We start from the raw sequence: 20,503 nt of genomic DNA, 5'->3' as shown, positions 1-20,503 counted from the left end.
CCCCAACAGGGCAGTAATTAAAGAGGGTGCAGCTTCCAAACTGAGGTGTCAGGGTGGTACAAGCAGTGATGTCTTGCTTCTAAACCGTGCTCCAGGGAGGCTTGGAGGAGGCTGGTCTTTGGATTTTCTCAGTGAGGGCTCTCGTGGATCACGGCAGCTTTAGCAGAAGAATAAATCACTTCCAGCAGTTGTCCGTCTGCGTCCCAGGGACTCGTTATCACAACTCATCGCTGGCAATTCCCAAATGTCTCATTTACAGAACCGTAGCTGGTGAATGCAGGTAGAGCATGGAGCAAGGTAGGGAGCAGGTACTTCCCTGGCTCACACAAACACTTGTGGACTTCAGCAGGAGTCTTAATTTAGACCATGTTCTGTGCAAAGCAAAGTAGCCAAGTACTGAAGAAGAGAAGCCTGGCTTTCAGAAATCAATAGGATCAATTCTGTCTCGTTAGCTTATTAGGGAGCAGTTGAGATATCGGAGGAGTTACGTCTCCAGATCTTGTTTTCCTTCCCCACTTTCCCCAAGCCTTTTTGCAATGAAGACAGCTTTCAGCAAGCACTGCTAGCAAAGGGCACGGAGTCTGAATGTTCAGGCACACAGACAACCTACGGCAGGGTAACAAGTTCCCACACATCAGCTGCTCCGTTAGAATTCATCAGGTGCGTGCCTGCAGCCTGCAGTAATCTGGTTTCTTGCATGGGCTGCAGGCACAGGCTGCGCAGGGAGATGCACCTGCAAGGTAATGTGTGTGTGTGTGCCAAACACTCGTATCCCAGGCTAGCAGCATGTCCTGATGTGGGAAGGGTTGTTTGCCTTGATTTTGTGTTCTCGTCCCAGTGGAAGGGCATTAACCAGCAGATTTCTGCCCATGTTTGATGGCCCTGAGGCGTCAGCATCCTCAGGGATGGTCAGAGGAGATACGGACTCTGGGACCAAGGGACTAAGGCCATAGCTGATGACCCTGCGGCAAATCTGGCTGCCCCTCTACGTTGTTAACATCTACTGAATACTCAGGCAGAACTCACCATCTACTTGTCTTATTTCCATTTGTTTTGGATTGGTAGAAAAAAAGTTAATGGCAGCTGTCATTTTGGTGCAGATAGCTTCCGAACAAACCCCTCAAGAATTATATTTTATCCCCTAACGTTCGTAAACCATCCAAGGTCCTGTATCCTGGAATATACTTAAAATGGCATCTTCTACGAGCAAGATGCTGTCTCTGTCATTCAGTGTTAATTGCCTTGGAAGAGTCACTTAATGGGTCGTTATCAGAACCTGACCATGCAGGTAGCTTCACAAGTTTGCTGTTAACAAGGCTTGAACTCGAACATATCCCCTGGGGACAGCCGGTGGTAAGGCATCCTTATCACCCACTCCGCAGAAGTTTCATTTTGCACAGATTAAGGCGTTGTCAAGTTTACTACTTTATTACCCCATTAACGAAGCCTTTTTGTGTGGTGCAGCTGACAGTTCCCAGTGTCTCTCAAGAGCCTAATTTCCTTCTGCTCGCGGACAGCCTCCGAAGCCTTAAAGCGAGCAGCACCTGCGTGTGGCCGGATCACCCCGTGTGCGGTTTACTCACATGTGGTACGGTTTGAAATGGGGGAAGCCTGCGTGAAGTGGTCCTGTTTAATGTGGGAAAGTGAGCACTTAAATGGCCTTGGACCGTGTAACCCCAGCAGATGCAGGAGCTCGGTGCAGGACTCAGGATCCTTTGTGGGTGTTCTCAGCTGGGATGACCCACCGGGAGGAACCCGCACCAGTTGTGGGGAAGGCTGGTGGGTCCGGTCTGTGAAATGGTCTAACAGAGCTTTTCTTTTCCAGGACATCCCTCCTGAGGTCCCGTCCCCGGATGATTCTCCCCGTGCAAAGCCTTGTGTGCCTCGCGGCCTTCGGCCTGGCCCTCCCCTTGGCCATCAGCCTCTTCCCGCAGATGTCCGAGGTCAGTACCTGTCTGGTCCCTGCAGTGGGATGTCACAGAATGGCTTACCAACGCCACGGCTTGTTTTGCCCTCTGGATAACGGTCTCGTTTCTCCGATTCATTTTGTGATGAAGTTGGTTGCTGTCTCTTTCACTTGACAAGTCACTGGTCAGGTGATGGCTTTGTTGGTCCCTCCTGTTAGCACATGCTACACCACAGATTAACAGCACGTGGCTTTGCCCCAACTTCTACCAGTGGTTGGATCATGTGGCGGGATGTACTTTCCAAGGGGAATCCTCATTCCACCCAGCAAACATACCTTTTAAAGACAAGGGGGGACAATGCGTGGTCCTCCTTTCCATCACATCTGTTGTACCCCACCACAGCTATCTGCTTCTCCTGTACGGAGGGTGTTTGGACTGTGAAGCGATCAAAACACCAGGGAACAGTGGGGCAAGCAGGCTGGAGCATTTTGGGAAGTGTATGAGGCTGATGTTCTGCCTGCTTGGTCTCAGAGAAGCATCTCGACCATAACTGGTTGTCTCTTCCAGTGGTACCGAGGTCTGGCGGGGTCAGATCACGTCAAGAGATGTTTTTTATTTCTGGCTGATGGCTTCTGCCCCGTGGCTCCAGCAGGGTTTGTCCTGTCTTGTGGGTGGTCCTGAGCTTAGTCAGAGCTGAGCTGCACCAGGGAGAACATGGCTCAGCTCGCTGTCCCCATGGCAGGGGTGTTTCCTTGGTATTCACGTGGTGAAAATGAGTATATATCCCATTACTCAGAGCTGCCACTGGGATACACGTCTGGTGTGGACCTACTTTCCCAGAGCTTCTTTGAGGGTTCCTGGCTGCTTGTCTTCTAGACTGGCTCCAGGAAGACACAACCTCAGGGGCAAGGCTTCTCCCCACTTCGCAGTCTCCACTACATTCTTGGCGTTTCGGAATAATATTTACTCTGAGCCTGGGTGGTTTTCAGGGGAAAAAATACAGAGCACTTCCCTGGATGGATACTGCATCTTGTGGGCACTAAAATGCAAGAGGAGAAGGTAGGATGGGAGTTTTGTAAGGGAAGCGAACAGAGGAAAACTAGCCAAGGAAACAGGCAGAAGGGCTAATGAAATCACTTGTACCTAAATTGGCTGAGCAAACTGTGAAGGTGTATTTTTTTGTGAGTCATGAATTTTGACTATTCAGTGCTTGGAGCTTGTAGATTTGCAGATTATAAAATTGTAGATTTGCAGATAGGGTCACTTACAAAGGGGTAAAACCCCTATCAAACAAAGCAAAGGGCTTTGCTGAAGTTCTTTTTGTTTCATATGGAACAATCGATCAGGAACACGTATCACAGTCCCTATCACAGTCTCTATTGGTTACTTCCTTTTTTTTTTTTTTTTAAGTCTGGATGGGTTTATCCACAACTTCTAGCCAGGGAATCTTGTTGTACACTTGTCTGCAAGACTGAAAAACATGTTACCAATTTTCTGTTGTTCTTCTAGCTGTTTACAGACTGAGATAAAACTGTCCTTTAATCTTCTGCGTCAGAAACAGAGTGTATCTGAATCTTGGAGTCTCTTGCTAAAAGACATGTTTTCTGCTGCTTTAATGATTCGTGTGGCTCTTTCTTAAACTTTTTCTAATTAGTCAACATCCTTTTTGGAGCATTTCCACGAGAACCAGACATGGCATTCCAGTAAGGAATTGCATAAGTTCCAGTTACAGGGGCAGTGTGATTTGCCTGCTTCTGCTTGAGTTCGTACGTCCACAGAGCACGTTAGTCGTTTTGGCATGAGCTCAACCGAAGCTCCTTGTCCATCGGTTATTTACCATGATCCCAAGTTCTGCTCAGAGGTTTCGGTTACGAAAGACTGAGAAGTATTTCCAGGCCTAGCACCTGTTTGAGGAACATGTCATTTACCCCAAAGGCAGCATTGACGCCGTTCCCCCAAAAAGATGTCCCATACGTTCATTGCTTCCAGAGGCAGCTTTGTTATTGACCGTAGTACCATGCACATTGGCTTCCTTTCCACAGATGGCCATGTGAGCTACAGGCCTCTGGATCTCGGGCTCTTGATTATTTACCACTTTCTCAGTCTTTGTGTCATCTCTAACCTTTATCAGCAGTCATTGTATGTTTTCTCCCTTCTCACTGATGACGCATGTTTAATAGTATTGGCCAAACCAAACCTTTCTTTCAACACAGACAGGAATCTGACCCTCCAATTCTGTTTTGAAACTTATTGTTTAGTACATTTTCAGTATTTTTTTGTAAGCAACATAGCAACATTTAACATGCAATTCTTTGAAATAGTAAGTGCCAGCTAAGGTCAGTGGGAACGAAAGTTTTGGGACCTGTATCTGAAGCATTCAGAGGTAAACACTTTGAGCTCTAAAAATATTCATTGTTTTAGTTTCCTCATCTAATAATAAAGCTCACAAGGTCTTTCTACCTTTTCTATTATAGTCTGAACTTTATGGGTGACAGATACTCTATAACGTGTCGTATCTGATACAGCAGCTTGTAAAATTGTGTTGATGCTAACAGCTGAATGAATTCTAGCCCACAAGAAAAATTAAGGTCTCTCTTCCTTCAGAGGATATACAAATTGCAGGCATCAGTCAATACTGAAAACCATACAGCATCACTTGAGAATGACCTTCTAAAAGCAGATGAAATGTTATCCGCAGTGTAAACATGAATCAGCGCTGATTAGTAGATCAAACAGAATGACGTGCTCCCTGCCCACGCACCGTGTCAATGAAGAGACACCATTACAGCTGGTGGTGAGGCTCATTGCCCGCTGAGGGCTTGTCTTTGCTCAGCTGGCGTGAGCTCCGCTCGCACAGCTGGACCTCGGATCTCTTGACACCAAGGAGTCAGGTTTTCCAAAGCAGCCCAGGCTGATCGGCCTCCCAGTTAGTTCTGCATTCACTATAAATGTGTGTGAGTGTATAAGGGCGTTCCTCCCATTCATCAGTCTCATTGAGACGCCCTCAGTGGTCAGTGGCTTTGGGGATGCTCAGGTAAGCAGAGCAAGTGATTCACCTGAAAGAATCTTTCTAGAGCCATTCTATTCACAGTCTTGGAAATGAAATCTGAGTTTCCTTGCAGAGAGTATTTCTCAGAAAGTGTGGCTTCTTGGTTTCTGGTCCATCCGTTCACCAGGTAACTAAGTTAACAGTTTTTGAACACCGACCTCTCACTCTCTGTAGGTATATACGTGTATATGTGTACGTGTGTGTGTATGTGCTTTCCCTTGTAACTACAGCAGGTGAAGCAGCCAGGAGCATAACACAGCAGAGATGATGCTGTTGTAATGAGCTCTGCCCAGGGAGTAAATTATTAACGACAAGATGTAATAGGCGTGTTCTGTTCCAAAAATATGATTATGGTCTGAGCAGCAACCCTTACAGGAATTGTAAATGAGCCAAATTCTGCCCTTAATCACACATTCACAGTCCTTTTTCTTTAGTCAGAGAGCAAACACAGAAGCTGATGTGTTATTAAGCTCTTGTTTTAGCACGGGAGCTTTTGATCCTCTCTGCAAAAGGGGCTTTTGAGCATGTTTCAAACTTACAGTTAGTTTTCAAGCAGAATTGAAGCCTTGTGATATATTTAATAAGTGTCCCATATCAATGCAGCCATTTTATCATGTGTCAACTAAATGTCCCTTCCCTGCCTTGCCAAATACCTTCTTCTGGAGTGGCAGCCCCTGGGGGTTTGCTGCCACTCGCAGCTGGGGAGCAACCTCGGACAAGCGGGGTCCCGTTCTGGTTACACGGTGCCTTGGCATCCATGCCCCAGTTAAATGGCTGGTCTCAACCAGGTCAGATTCTGCTTCAAAGTACCCCAGATGTAGCTGCTTCGCTTAGTCCTGTTTTGAAGTAGCGTAAGAGAAATCAAAATTCAGCTCTGCTAGCATACAGAAACATAAGTATCAGCTAAATGAAAATTGTGGAGCTAAGCAGCCTTCACGCCCTGGGAAAAATAATGCATCCAGACTTACTTTTGGGTCTAACCAAGACCTCAAATCTTCCTTCAGTTTGTACAGATGGAATCCCCTTTGCTGCCTGCCATGGTGCTCCAGAATTAGAGCGTTTTTCTAGGTGTCATGGTTTTTTAAGATCACCTTATAAAAATAAAACCTTAGTGTGAACCATAAAGACAGGTCCTTGAGATAGAGCACACTTCAGACACCGAGAACTACACTTTGCATCCCAACATAGTGTTAACTCCAGAACCCAAATACATCAATATGCATTAAATAATTCACTTCTGTTAAGTTTGGGAGAAACGTGTAGTTAATGCATTTAGCCCACAACCTCGAACTGCCTCCCATGCCCCCCGGGGAATCTCTTTTCTAGCTGCCTATCCTACAGCATCCCCACTGACAACTCCTACTCAGCTATGCACTGCCAATAGAAACAGCTGTGACAGTTCCAAACTGAAAATGGGACTTGTGCAAATGAAATTCAGTGTAGCAGCAAAAGAAATAACCGTGGGGTTGCTCCACCGATTTTCTTCCCTTTGGGCTCTGCTCATCCAGATCGCTCATTTTTCAGCACCTGAGAGGATGCTCTCGAGCTTCCAGAGGGCTGCAGACCCACAGGAGCTTGCCTTATCCCGTGGCCCATGTGTCGGGTCATGCTGCTAAAAGAAGGATAAAGCCAGGTGAGAAATGGAGCCAAGGCAAGAGCTGAGAAACCCTTCCACTAGGAAGGGTTGTACGCATGTATAATACACGTGCCCTCACCAGAGGTTAAGTTTAAAGGGCTTTGATAGCTGCTTGGGGCACAACAAGCCGTCTTCTGGAATTAGGCTGGTTGCAGCTGAAAGCCTTTTCTTCAAAATAATCTTCCTTTTGGATCTCCAGGACAAGGGGAATAAACAGCCTAAAATCCAAGGCTGAGCTATTGTTTTCCAATCTGTTTTAGCCTTCATCTTGTTGGCAGGCTGCTTTAGAAAAGCAAAAGGTTAATGAGCCAATGTGCAGTGGGATTATTGCAGTAAAGATGACAGTGAACCAGTAATTACTAATTAGATGCAGTTTAACAGGAGGAACAAGTGAAATCTCCTCTTCACCAACTGTCAATAATTAGCAGATTTGGTGAGGTTGAAATGTGTCCACAGTTAAAAGGCTGATTTTTTAATGAAATGGCACTTGACAAAAGAGCTGTATGGAGGTCACAGCCATAGCCCTCGAGACGCTTCCCTATACCATACTTAGGAGGGAAATCAGATGCAAGACAGCAGGGGGTCCCCATGAAACCATTTCTCCCTTGGGATTGCATTGCGCAGGGGGAGGGGAGCCGGAGGGATTCTCTGCAGTAATTTTGTCCAACTTGGACGAGAAGCAAAGGAAAGGATTTGCCAGCTGCCATGGGGAAAAAAAATGTTTGAGAAGTGAGAAGTTCTGTGGGGTTTCTTTGCTTTTGGGTCTGAGGAACCCTTCCTTGAGGGTCCAGCAGCCTGGGCGTGCTGCTGGCCAAAGCCTGCCCTCGGGTGGAGGTTGCTCTTGGAGGAAACGAAGGTTGATCTTAGAGAAGAAGCCATGAGGTCCTTAAGGACTGGCAGGAGGCTAGGAGCTCAGCTCTGTGTGTCTGCCAAAGACTGAAGAGGATTCAAGCCATACCCTGCGGCTTCGGTTCCATGCTGCCACGCAGATGATGCTCCACTGTTGACTTCTGAAGCGTTCAGAAGTTCCTCTGAGGTTTCTCTGTGTGCTCTTCCTATTACGGCGAAGTAGCTAGTGGCACAGACGTGAGTATCTTTATTTTCCATGGGAGCTATAAACGTGGAGGTGATTGCTGGAGCCCATTAGTGCCCGTTGTAAGTTGCTAGCTTGTCTTTTCAAAGAAATAACAGCCTACAGAAGTCATAAAGCAGGTTTATACTCATAAACCCGGCAGGGTTTCCAGGTGTATAAGGTATACAGTGGCCCATGGTGGCCAGCCTGGTTGGCTGGCTGCATCCTCTTGGGTCTGTTTTGGCCTCCCAGCTGATGCTGGGGGTAGTGTTCCTACGGACTGCTCCTGATGAGCAGCAATAAATCCTCCCTCTCTGGGGGAAGAGATCAGCCATACGGGTGGAAGCTGGGCTCTACCAGGGAGAATGTGCTCTGGTTCCTGTTGGTCTGTGCTGCTGTAGCCCTGCGTGTCCCGTGGTCAGAGACCGTTTGCAAGTATTCAGGGAGCTGTGGTGCGTTAGTTTTAGTCCGGGACCTCTAGTTTATTTTGATTTGTGACTCATGGGGCTTATCTGAGCTGGTTTTTAGAATTACAGGACCATAGCCTTAATGTTGCATTACGGAAGAGCCATGTCTTCCCGTAGCACGACGGGACCGTGCCTCAGCTGAGCAGTGGAAAGCAAAGATCTCTCCAGCCTTTGCTTTAATAGTCAGAGACTGGTGTACACAAAGCAAGGAGCACATCTGTCCTCCTGTGCCTCTGGGGCAGCCTGCCCTCGCTGTCAGCGTGGGCATGGACCTGAAGTCTGGAGGTGGAAGTGATTGTCACCAGCTCGTTCTGTGACAAGTTGTTCCCTGCCCCAAACCAAACCACAGCCGTGACCATGAGTCTTCACCAGAGCAGCGTGAAGCACTGTGGGACCAGTTCCCCACACTCAGTTCTGCCGTGAGTTCAGCCCTCGTCTCAGTAGCTGGTGCAGAGCTGGGACCTTAGTGACACAGCACCGCAGAAGTCCTCGCCCGTGCACCCCAAGGAGGCGACGTGCGATGTCTGCAATCTGCTGAGCAGGAAAAGCAGCCACTGGCCTGAGGGGTGAGCACTAAAAGTGAACTCGAGGCTAAACAGCCGGTTTTTTGGAAAGTTTCAATATCCCTTGACTTGGAACAGGAGCACTTTTACCATTTGCTTGTCTGACGTCTGCATCCCTTCTCTGCTGCCCCGAGCCCTCTCTCATTGAGAGCGTCGAGCACAGGAGAAGGCGATGTGCTCCCAGCTTCGCCCTCCTCGTGTTTAGGCTTTCTTCACCCACCCCAGCTGTCAGGCAGGGTTTACAGACCCAGCGTGTGCTTCCCGAGGAGCCAGACTTCCCACACTGCTTCTCCCTTTGCCATACCCTTTGGCTTTCCCTTTGCAGCTCCAGCCTGGCATCTGCAGAACATGTCTCCTGTAAAAGCAACGGGGAACAAAAATACCCCAGTAGCTCGTCTGCTGTGCTGCAGGATCCCTCAACAACCTCAGGTTTCCTTCTAATTGTGCTGCTCAGGAAGGCTGCCGCCCAGGAGACTGCGAGCACGGAGGGATCTGTGCATGGCTGGAAGTATTTTGGTGTGACACACAAAGAAAGAAGCCCGGAGCTTTTGCTGTGTTTATTTTAGCTTGCAGGGTCTGACCCAGCCTCCATGGTGTAAATTCCCGAGTCAGAGTGGCAGCAGGGCTTCTGGGGGAGCTCAGGTCACACAGGCAGGCTGGAAGGACACAGCCTTAAACGTGCCTTAAACCCTGTTCTTGAGCATGTCTCACACTGAAGGTGTTCCTAAATACTTGGAGGCTTCAAGGTTAGTTGTCCTCCCCTCCCAGCCGTGCTTTAGCCGGAGCTGCTGAGCCATCATCCGCGCTTCTACAAACAAACAAACCCAAGGAAGCCCAGATTCCACGACCATGACATCCTTTTCCTGTGCCCCCTGCTCCCAACTCCCAGCAAAAAGCCCCAAATTCGCAGAATCGTGGCTGAGGTTGGGAGGGACCTCGTCCACCTGGTCCAGCGCCCTGCTCAAGCAGGGACACCGAGAGCAGGGTGCCCGAGGATAACTTCTCATTACTATAACTCCCCATCTCTTCTGTCTGATGCTGCTTTCTTTATTATTTTATTTTTGGGGACTGTAGCAGGGGGGAGACACGCGGTGTGGTGGTTTCCTTCTGCACTTGTCTGGCTGGCTGCAGCAGCGCTTCCAGGCGCACACCTGCGCCGCAGCCCTTATCCCCCTCATCCCTGCCTGCACCCGTGCTGCTGCCTCGGTTTAGCAGGAGGAAGAGGGAAGATTTGGTCTGAGCGGGGCTGAAGCTTTGGGAAGAGCGCAGGAAGAGGAAGGATCCGGTCTCCAGGGGCATCAGCCCCACCAGCTGCCTTTGAACGCCCGTAGGAAACGTCGCGGTGGTGAGATTTACAACTGCTCGGCCTGTTTGCACCTTGCGGTGTAATTATTAGGCTCAGTGACATCTCTCACCTGGGGAAGGTCACGAGTGAGCAGCGCCCTGATTGATCGGGGGCCGGTGTCTTTGTTCTCCCGTTCCCTTGTCCGAGGGGCTTTGATTTGTGACGGGGCTGATTCCTGGAGCCCGCTCCCGAGAGCGGCCCTTTGTTTCACGACCAACGTTTGGAGCTAAAGGCGCTGCAGACCTGTCGGGGGCCAGCCCTAAAATCGTAACCTGGACCAGCAGAGCTTATTCTTAGCGGGGAGAGACGGCTCCAGCTGAGCTGTTATTTGTGGTCACTGGAGGTGGGTGTGGGAGAAAGGACCCCTTTGTACTGCCCAGGGGCTTCAACGGCCCCGTCGGATGGGATCTGGTTTCATGTTTATATCTCTGTCCCTGGGATACAGGTTCAAGTATGTAAACTATCTATCCTGCAAGCACAGGCTCCTGCAGGTGTGTGGGTGCTAGTGGGCATAAAAAAACATTCCTGACACCATCTCTTTTGAGGAGTCTTCACCTCCTGATGGCTATAAGCCATTAGGAGTCAAAAGAAAGAGCTGACATCCGACAACTCCGGATAAACAGCTAAACATTAACCCTTAAAGTGGCTCGAAAAACACACTTAAAAGGCTCTTTGTGGAAAGAAGCCATTTTTTTTTCTCCAGGCCTGTTAATTGCTGTCTTTCTTCGGGACACCTTTCAGCAGCACCTACTGTAAACAGAGCGCCTCCTGCGAAGCACTTCCCCGGGGTTCCTGCCCTGGTCGCAGGGCAGCGCGCGGAGGTGGCAGTCCTAGAAGCACGAGCTTGGAAAGGACCTACAAGATCATCCCGTCCAATCTCATCCCGCTTTCCTCCTGCCCCGTACAATTGTCCCAGCTCCCACAGGGCTTTGGTTTTGCTTGTATTCCTCTCGGCCTGAAAGCCGAGACCTTTCCTTTCTTTCCGCCAGCCCACCCCGATAATCTGTTCCCCTTTCTTGTTCACCAGCAGCTTCTGTATTTGGTGCAGCCGGGTTCATCCCCGGCTCTTCCTTGGCTGTTGCCTGCCTTATCCCTGTCTCGCAGCTTCCTGCGTGCCCTCAGACACTTGTTTTAGCTCCTCTGAAGCAGCCGTACCTCAGATTACTCCAAGTGAGACATCAAGGACACGAGCGAAGGAAGGCAGCCGGTTGTCCAGACTTGCCTGCTGTAAGCATGCTCGGTTACTGCAGAGAACGAGCTATTAATCACATTTCCCCCGTATATATAATTATCTGTAATTGCTTTTTAAATCATTCGGATCTAACAGCCTGTTTCTAATTGGGGCCGTTGGTCCTTCAAGGGAAGGAAATGCGTCGAAGGCTTGGGGTCCCGAGGAACTTGCTTGGCTTCTTTAAAGCAGCAAGGCCCTCCCTGAATCCTGCAGTACCCACCGTGGTCCTTTTTGATAGCTAGGGAATCGCAGGGCTTGGCGTTGTCAGCGAGCGGCAGCAAATGGTCTCTTCCTCGACAGAAGTGCTTGAGGGACAATGACGAGGAGGGACTGAGTTGCTCCTTTTCATCAAAAGGAAACTTGCCACATTTATCATGCCCACATCCAAAAGCAGGATTTTGTTTCTTCCAGAAGAGGGGAGACAACTCTAATTCTCTTTAGAAAGACCTTCCGTTCTGGCAAGGCGCAGTGACTTGAGCTCGCCCTAAACTCGGCAGTTTGGGGCATTCTCCAGATTTTTTTTTAGACGGGCTGATGACTCTTGGGTTCATCAGTTGCCTTGAACGTTCCCCATCAAAGTCTGTGTCCTGTAAGGTGAAGCTTCTTCCCTGGGCCAGGAGGAAGTTTCTTTTGCTTTACTGGTGTAGACTGAATGCCCTACAGAGCCAGTCTGGGGAGGACGGCCTCTCCTGGGGGGGTGGCCTCTCCTTACCCCATGGACAGCCGACCCGTGGGCAGAACCCGTGCTGCTGCTGTGGTACCAGCCTCCGGGACCCACCTTGGGAGCAGCTCCTGCAGAAATTCCTGTAGAGAGTTTACCTCGTGAGCGTTTATCTTACACATGAAGAGATCTCCATCAGAAAGGACTAGAGGCATCTTAGTTCCTGCGAAGCCCTTTTACGTGGTTCTTCACTGTATGGAAGATGCATCGTGCCTTTGTCTTGGCTTCTCTCTCCAGCTCAGAAAGAACTGTTATTTGGTCTTGCTACTTAAAGCTTGATGGTTTCGAAACCTTTGTTTGTTTTAATACTTGGGGTTTCTGGTGCGGTAGGCAGCACTCTCCTTCCCCAGAAGACCAAAAAAAACCCCAATTTTGCAGGGACTTGGAGGTGGGGTCATTCAGGGGACTGGGTCTTGGGGCAGTGTGAGCCCAGTGCTGGCCGTGGGCCCAGCTCCTGCGAGAGGTTTTTCTTCATCTCAGCAGCCTGCTCAACACCGGTGTCACCCTGAGACACCAGAAGGCTTCCCACGGGGACCTGGAAGGCTGCAGCCGGTGCCTTGCCGCTGACCTGGCTGCGGGACGGAGCTCGGGAGTGAAGGGACCTGCTGGACCGCCGAGCTACAGGCAGGGGCATGCCCAGCACTGAAGCTGCCTTAGGTGCCTGCTGCCATGTATTTCGTCCCACCTGCTGACTTGTTACCGTCGGTCATTCCTGCAGCACCGGTAGACGTGTGCCGCTGGGCACGGGGAGCTCGTCGCCCCGCGGGAGCGGTGCTCTGCTCCAGCCCCGATGGGCAGGAGCCTAAAATGCCACGTTTTCCTTCTTTCCCTTCCGATTACTCTGCTGTTTTTTTTAATGGAGAAGCGATGCAGATTATTTTTCTTTCGAGAAGCTGTGATGCACTAATTTGCAACTCCATGCATAGGCAGCTGCGCGCTCGCAGATCCGCAGGGCTGAAGGTAAAAACTCCCCCCGTGATAAAGGTGTTATCCCATAACTGACCCATAAATCCTGCAAACTCCCCTGTTCTGCTTCGGGGCAGGGTCAGTTGTTCCCATTTAAGGTGAGGGCGGTAACATCCGAAGCCTCGTAGCTGTCTCAGAAGCAATTGCACGTCTCTATCCAAACAGCTGTTGAGCATGAGGAATATTCCTGCTCGTTGCGGTGCAGAAACCTGATGGCACCCAAGGTGCCGCTGACACTTTGCGTTTCGTGCTCTGCTAAAAGCAGTGACGTGTTCAGGGGACGGTGCAGAGGTGTCAGCAGATGTGATAGAGTGTGAAGAGCTTGTGGCACCGGCACCGGCACTGACATACTTTATATCTAACAGATGTCGTAGCAGGGTACGCGTGTGGCCACATTCCGACCCTTTCCAGTCGGGTCTGAAAAGAGCCTCTGTTCTCTGCCTTGCCCTACAGGCAGCAGGGTTTGGCTGCTGGTGGTCACAGCATCCCTGACAGAAACCAGAGAAACTTTCTGAAATGGATAGCCCTCAAGAGCCAGCGCAGCCAAATACTCCAGTTTTCCTCCTCCTTATTGTTTCAAGGAGGGTAAAGAAAAGAGAGATAAAATTAATCCCAAGCAACGGCACTTCTTAATGCCTGTTCCAGGTTCGGCAAGAGGTTTGCGGGCAGCACCAACATGCACTGCTGGTGTAAATGCGCCGCCGTGAGCTGGGAAGATGCTGGTGGCCTGGCAGCTGCCGATGGTGCAGGGGCAGGAGCAGAGGCTGCAGCACCTCTGTTCCTCGCTTCTCAGGTGGGTTTTGGAGCCAGAACTGAATGGTTGCCTTCCCATGGACAGTCAGGGGAGTTCGTGTTAGCTCCGGAGTGGCCACGGGTCCTTTCATTTCCACCCTGCACGTCAGTGTAAGCCTGGTTTACCGCAGAGCCATGACACATCCCTAAAAACACACTGTTTGCAAACAGGGCTCTGGATGCAGTCTCTGATGGGAGCTCCACCACAAAGCTCTACATCGCGGGGAGCTGACGGTGCCCATCTGCTAGGCACAGCTCGGGGGCTCCAGATTTGCAGCCCAACAATAAAGCCTTGCAAGTTACATGGCTTGTCTCATTGTTCCTAACTTTACATATGTATGTGTGAATCCACCTACATGGCAGTGACAGGGTGGTGCAAATCAAATGCTCTCCCGAGCTGCTTGTCTACTTTTTTCAGCTTTGTCTGCTGCTGACTCGGTTTTACAAAGCATGCCAGTAACAGAGGAAAACTTTGGTGGGCAGAGACCGAACCTGCTCGACCTGAGTGCAGTTGAGTTGTATTTGCAGTCGTTGAGCTGTATTTACAGTTGTTGAGTTGTATTTACAATGGTTTAGTTGTAGTTACAGTCACTGAGTGGTATTTGCAGTCATTCACTTGTTTTTACAGCCCGAGGCTACTCTGATGCCTGGGTTGAGGCTGTGCCTGACTTCTTCAGAAGCAGCAAGCCCACACTGACGCTGGTGGTTACAGGAGTACATCACAAATGTTCATTTTTTTTCCTAAATAGACAGGTTCAGGGCTCCAGAGAGGCTTACTCTATTTGCTTGTGCAGCACCTCCTGGCCCTCGTTGGCTTCTCCTCCCAAGGCCGCCACCTTCCCAGAGCCCCCACCTTCCCAAAGCATCTTCTGGTGGTGTCTCCCCTGCCCTGACCCAGGGACTCGGAGCCAGCGAGACGCGAGCGTCCTGGAGCTGGATGCTTCCTCCCGGGGCAGCCCAGCCTGAAGAAGCCCACCCGTGGCTCCTTGCATGGGTCGGTGGCTGCGGAGCTTTGCGAGCTCTCGGGGGATGTCAGTGCCTCGAGGTGTCAGCCGAAAGGAGGCGATCAAAGCCGGGATGGCAAGAAGGGAGGCTCTAAACCCTCACCGGGGAATCACTCGGTTCTCCACACCGGCAGCGGCGCAGCTCCCTTTGATCCCTGCCTTTTGGGGACCCAGCCCTGCAACCCCTGCATCAGCTCTCAGCTGGGATGGGGATGGGGATGGCGTCGAACCCATGGCCGGGCTCCTGCACCGAGGTGCGGCCGTATCTGGACACGCTGTGGCCAGGGACAGCCCCGTGGGGCACCCGACTGCTGACCCCAGCTGTGTCTGTCCGGGCTCTGCTGCAATTTCCTTGGTAGCCCAGCCAGCATCAGGGGTGCAAAGGGAGCCGAATAGCTTGTTTCCGTGCTTTCAAGGAAAACATTTTGACTAGAGATGAATTTTTTTTTTCTTCTGAAAGCCGTGAACGTTTCTTTAAAAGAGGGGAGCCTAAAAGACTTGAGAGAAAAAAAAAAATGAAGAGACATTTTCTAGTCAACTCCGTTTAATTTGTATTATTAATTTCAGGGGAAACCTAACAAAAATGTTTGCCTGAAAATCCTTTTCCCCTGGATTGTGACTTAGCCAGCAAACTGAGTCTCGGTTACTGACACAGTTATTTATTACTGTGCACATCAGTCACGAGGCAACCAGTGTGTCCAGCTAGGAAAGCTTTAAAGTGCTCAGGAAGAGCTTTAGCATCGGTATTGCAAACAATAAATTTAAATAAAGGAGAAGGACTTAACAAAGAGGCGATTTGATGATCTTTGAAGACTTTAACGGGGTCAAAACTTCTGGCAGGGGAGAGCTCCTTGGTGCAGCAGATCGATAAATGCCACGCTGGAAGTGAGAGTTTAGGCAAATGCAAAGCAGGAGGCTGGCTGAAGCAGGATGCCGAGACCTTGAAGCTGGCCTGGATATCTTCTGAAAAACATCTCTGATTTAACCAGCGGGTTTTGGGGTGAGATGGATCATTTCCCAAATCTCTCACCTGTCAGGTCACCTTGGGTTGACGGTAGGTCTGTGGCATTTCCAAGTGGTGCTCCTTAGCTGGTTTCCTCAACTTTATCCTTAGCAAGTGGGTCCATGTGAGGCGCTTTATTGTTTGACAGCTGGGAAAAGTTTCGGAAAGAGTTTATTTTTAAGGAAAAACCTTGCGGTCTTTAACTTATTCTTTATACATTTTTTAATTTTGGAAAGCCTTGTAAAATTAAGCACAGGTTCCAGGAGAGATTTGTGATTTTGGTCCTAGTAGCGTTCCTTCAGCTACTGTCAATTAAAAGAAGAAAAGAAGGTCTGAAATATCTGAAAGAACAACATTTAGGCAATTTTACTGCGGGAACAAAACCTCAAAACCCCAGTCAGGCTGGTTTTGACCCCGAGGAAGCACATTAAGCCAGCTCGATGAGGTTCTGCCTCCCGGCTAGGTGGCCGTGTGGCGGCGGTGGCTTGCCGTGAGGCGCCACGAAGGAGCTCGGTGGTTTCACACCGTGGTTGCACTGAGCTGCAAGCAGAGGTGTCTGGTGGCCGTAGTGCAGCTCACCTCGTTTTTCCCCATGTCTTCAGACGGAGCAGAGCCTGCGAGCGGTGCTGGCCGTGCCCCAGGCTCTCTCGGGCGGCGCGCTGGGCCCAGCACCACCAAGCAGCGGCCGCTTGGTGCCTTCATTTACAAAATCCCATGCCTGGCGTCACCTCAGCCACTGCCCTGCTGCCTGGTGGCCCGGGAGGAGGTGGCAGAGGGCGGCTGGCAGGGCCCGCAGAGCCCCTCGGCCTGCAAAGCACCACCAGGCCTCGGCGGCGGCCCCGCGGAGGCAGCAGGAGATGCGGTGACCAGGCTGGTCCTCCCTTCCCCCTCCTCGCGGTGCAGCATCCGTCAGGCCGCATGACCCTCCCCCTACCAAAATTGGCTGCTTTCTTTCCTTCTCTTCTCTCTTTCCCCCCCCCCCCTTTTTGGCTGAGTGATGAGCTGTATGCCAAATCCATCTGCTCCTGTCTCCCCTAGCTGCCTTCCATATCGTCGCAGGATCCCTGGCAGAGCGCCTAGACCTATCTCTCTCCCTGCGCTCGTCGGAGCACATTCCTTTCTACACCTTTTCCCGAGCTGGGATAGAAATGAGTATCAACCCCAAACAAAAAGCATCTGCTTTCTGCCTGCTTCTGCCTCACCGGCCGCGCATGTACGTTACACCCGTGTCAGCAGCGAATGCAAAACACACACAGCCCCCCACCTCGCAGCCCCGCATCCAGCATGGGCTGAGGGAACTTCGGGCGCCGGGAGCCTGCCTCGCGCTCGCTCCCTCGCTGTCTCCGCAGCACCAGCTGTGACCACCGCACCATTTGTTCCTCCAGCCCACGCCAGCACTCGGAGCCAGTTCTTTATCACCCCAATTAGCCTTGTCTGTGCTGATGAGAGGAGAGAGGCTCCCACTGCAAGGCAGAGACGGAGGGGGGGGGGGGGAGAGGAATCACGCGCGGCGGGCGCCGCGAGAGGCGATTCCCTTCCCGGCGGCTTTGTTCCCCCGGCGGGGATGGGTTTCACCAGGTCAGGGGTGCCACCAAAACGCCAGCGCTGCCGTACCGCCTGCGCTACCTGGGTGACGCTGGTTTATAAACAGTCGCTTGGAAGGGCCTGGAGGTCAGGGGACACCTTTTTTGTTCTTGGTTATCTGCTAGAGGAGCTCCCGGGTGCTGCGATGCTCTGCAGCTAGCAGCGGCCCCTTCCCGTGCCACTCTTCTGTTGGCACCTTGGCCTTGTCCTCAGCGAGGATCTCCTCACTCCTACACAAAGCTTTCGGTAGCCCCTGGGGGATGCAGCCATTCCCTTTCTCCTGCTCTCTCATCATAGCGTCTCCCACCCTGGTATGTCAGGATAGTAGCGGTCAACACTGCACTGGTGCTCATGCAGCTTTCATCCCGAAAGCCTGTCTTTCTCCCCGAAACCAGCCCCTTCTCAGCACCCTTTAGCAGTGGGGTTTATACACCACGGTTTCCTGCATGCAGCTTGTGAGCCCGTGTCCCTCTCGGACTTGTCTTCTCCTGGTGTCATTGCTCAGGTCCTATTTCTGTTAGGGACCTCAGTGCTGTCCTGCCAGAGCCGGGAAGGGGATCCCTCCTTTGACCCAGCACAAGAAGAACTTCCTCGTCGGGAGGAAGAGGATGGGCACAACTCAAACCCGGTGCCATGGTGGGTGCTCAGTTTGGAAGGACACAGTCACCCCGTGTGGGGTGGGACAGGTCCCATCGCGTAGTGCGGAACCCGTTCCTCAGAGCACCCTCTGCGGCGGCCGTTCCCTGTTCGAGGGGTTCCTGGCATGGCCGTGACCAAGAAGGACCCAGCCTGGGGGTTTTCTTTGAAGCACGGACACAAGAAACGTGACACAAGAAACTGGGCTCTCCACGTCCGTTGCACAATGCCATGTCCAGGTCCAGGACTCTGGGCAGCTAGACCAGCAGTCTACACCAAAATAGGTGAATTTCCAGTTTCCATCAGAAAGTCCTGATGGATCTAAAGAATTTATCAGGGCACGCAAGGTCAACTGGTGAATGTCACCTCAATATCTGTAACCCACCATCTGAACACATCTCCTCATTCTTCTGCGTTCGATTTCACAGGGAGAGGAATCAGTAGTTCCCAGCGCCCTTCTGAACAGCTCTGCCAGTGCTGCTGGGGGTCTGTCCCTCCCGTGCTTGCCTCCTTGGTGGGGATGCCCCTTGGAGCTCATGTCGCTGAGGCTCTATAGCGGGGTTTTCGTATCTTTGTATCTGCTTTAATAAAGTCAACCAAAAAAGGATCTGCAGTTTGCTCCGGTTCAACCAGTCACCCTCCATCGCATTTATTTCACATCTTCCCAGGCTTCAGCAAGGGGCTTGGGTGCGCTCAGTAACACTCATCCCCGAGCCAGTGCCCACGATTGGGTTTATTTCCTTTGGACATCTTTAAAAGGGTCCCTGACCGCGTAGACGTGTCCCGTTAGGCATCCATTCCCTTGTCGCTCTGCTCAGACCCCACAACCTGTCTCTGAGCTCCCACCTCGATCCCGCCCTCCTAGGGCCATCCCAGCCGGCCCTCAGCGCAGAGCCTTGCCGTGACGGAGGGGCTCAGCCACCCTCTAGAAGGAGGCCGTTTTCCTCCTAGACCCCCGGGAAGAAAGCCGAGAGGACCTACGAGCAGTTCTCTCATCTCTCTCCTTCCACCGAGACGGGTTCAACTCCGCTTAAAAAAATTCTTGATGGGTTTTGTCTGAGTTGTGCTTGAAGCTTCCCACCGCAGAGACGCGGCACCTTCCCCAAACATTTGGTTGCAGTACTTTGCTCCTTCCCGCTAGGATGCTCTTCCTGCTGTTCAGCTGGAGTCGTACTCGCCGCTTTTTGAATTGTGTCCCAAGAGAGCACGAACAAAACATCCCTCGTTCTCTCCTCGCCACAGCCTCTTGCAAGCACGGTGGTGCCTCTCCTGAACTTCTCTCTCCTACCCTCGACGTTCCCAACTCGCTCTACGAGCTGCACCACGTCCCCAAGCCCTGCCGACGCCGGCATCGGGCCGCTTGGGTTGGGCCAACCCAACCCAAGTGGGTTGACCGGTGCCAGGTCATTCTGCAACTCTTCTCACCTCCGGGTCTCCGTACCCGGGGGTGAAGCCACCCCGTCTCCGCATCTAGAAGCTTTTCTCTCCGTATCTGGAAGAGGAAAAGGAAAACAATAGGCAGAAAAGCTGCGTCAGAGCCGGGCAGACCGGAGTTAATCCTCTCTCAAAATGGATCCCCGGGTGCCGGTGTGCGTGCGAGTAGCCTCCCCTCTACCTTTGCCGGGTGCTCTCCCAGCACAATGCTTCACTTTGTGGTGCAGCACAGAAAGAAATGGTGAAGTTGCTAATAATGGCACTAAAAGAAAATATGCTACATCTGTTATGGATAGCAGTACAAAATTAGCTGATCACACCTCTGACACCCAAGATGTCTTCACTTAAAATACTCGTTGGCTTACTTTACATAATTTGCTGATTATATTTAAAAGAAATACAATTTTGCAATTACTGTTCTTTCTGGTGTGCTATCTATGCATCATTTTCTTTTTATGTTTATATATTTCTCCTTCATTAGTGCAGTCTGAAGGGTGATTAGATCCCTTCAAACATTTTACAGAGGTTAAACGTTGATTAAGATTTAATTATTACTGTAAATAGCTTGGAATGACATATGGTGCAAAAACCTGACATATGTGCATTTGAATAAATGAAGTGCTATTTCCCATGATGCTCCAGTAGCTGTTTAACAGCTTTGCTGAAGGGTTATGTTGCACCTCATGTTAAGATTGCTTTGATGTTATATTTTGTTGGGTTTTTGCAGCTGAAAGCTAAGAACAGTTTTTCCAGTTTTTAAAAACATTGAATATTTTAAATACCTAAATTGTTTTGCACAAATTTTTGCTAATTTGTCTAACTAGGTTAAACATTTTCAAAAGCATCTCGATTTTAACGTGGGTTCCTTAGCATTGTGTCAGCGGCGGCACCCATTCGACGTCGAGGGTTTCCAAAAGTCTGGTCCCGCGCGCGGCCCCGTCCCGCTCGGGCGCGGGGAGCACCCGGCTCCCCGGCGGGGACGCGGCGGCTCGGCGAGAGCTCAGCGTGCTGGAAAGCTTCGTGCAGATCTGGCTGGGGAAAAAAATTAAAAAAATAAAATAAAATAGGCGAGGGCTGGTGCTTTCGCGGAGAC

At 50.9% G+C, this 20,503-nt stretch overlaps 1 protein-coding gene across 3 annotated transcripts in view; it reads left to right on the top strand.

Moving 5' to 3' along the window:
• SFXN5 (sideroflexin 5) overlaps positions 1-20,503 on the top strand; it is a 96,112-nt gene that overhangs the window by 69,747 nt on the left and 5,862 nt on the right. For all 3 annotated transcript variants that reach the window (XM_066997048.1, XM_048081560.2, XM_066997049.1), the window contains one exon: positions 1,826-1,943. In XM_066997048.1, coding sequence (XP_066853149.1) covers positions 1,826-1,943 — 118 coding nt within the window. The remainder of the gene's footprint in view (positions 1-1,825; positions 1,944-20,503) is intronic.

Source organism: Anser cygnoides, chromosome 4, assembly GCF_040182565.1.
Source record: "Anser cygnoides isolate HZ-2024a breed goose chromosome 4, Taihu_goose_T2T_genome, whole genome shotgun sequence".
In the NCBI taxonomy this organism is placed as follows: Eukaryota; Metazoa; Chordata; class Aves; order Anseriformes; family Anatidae; genus Anser; species Anser cygnoides.
This window is presented reverse-complemented; position numbering and strand designations above follow the sequence as displayed.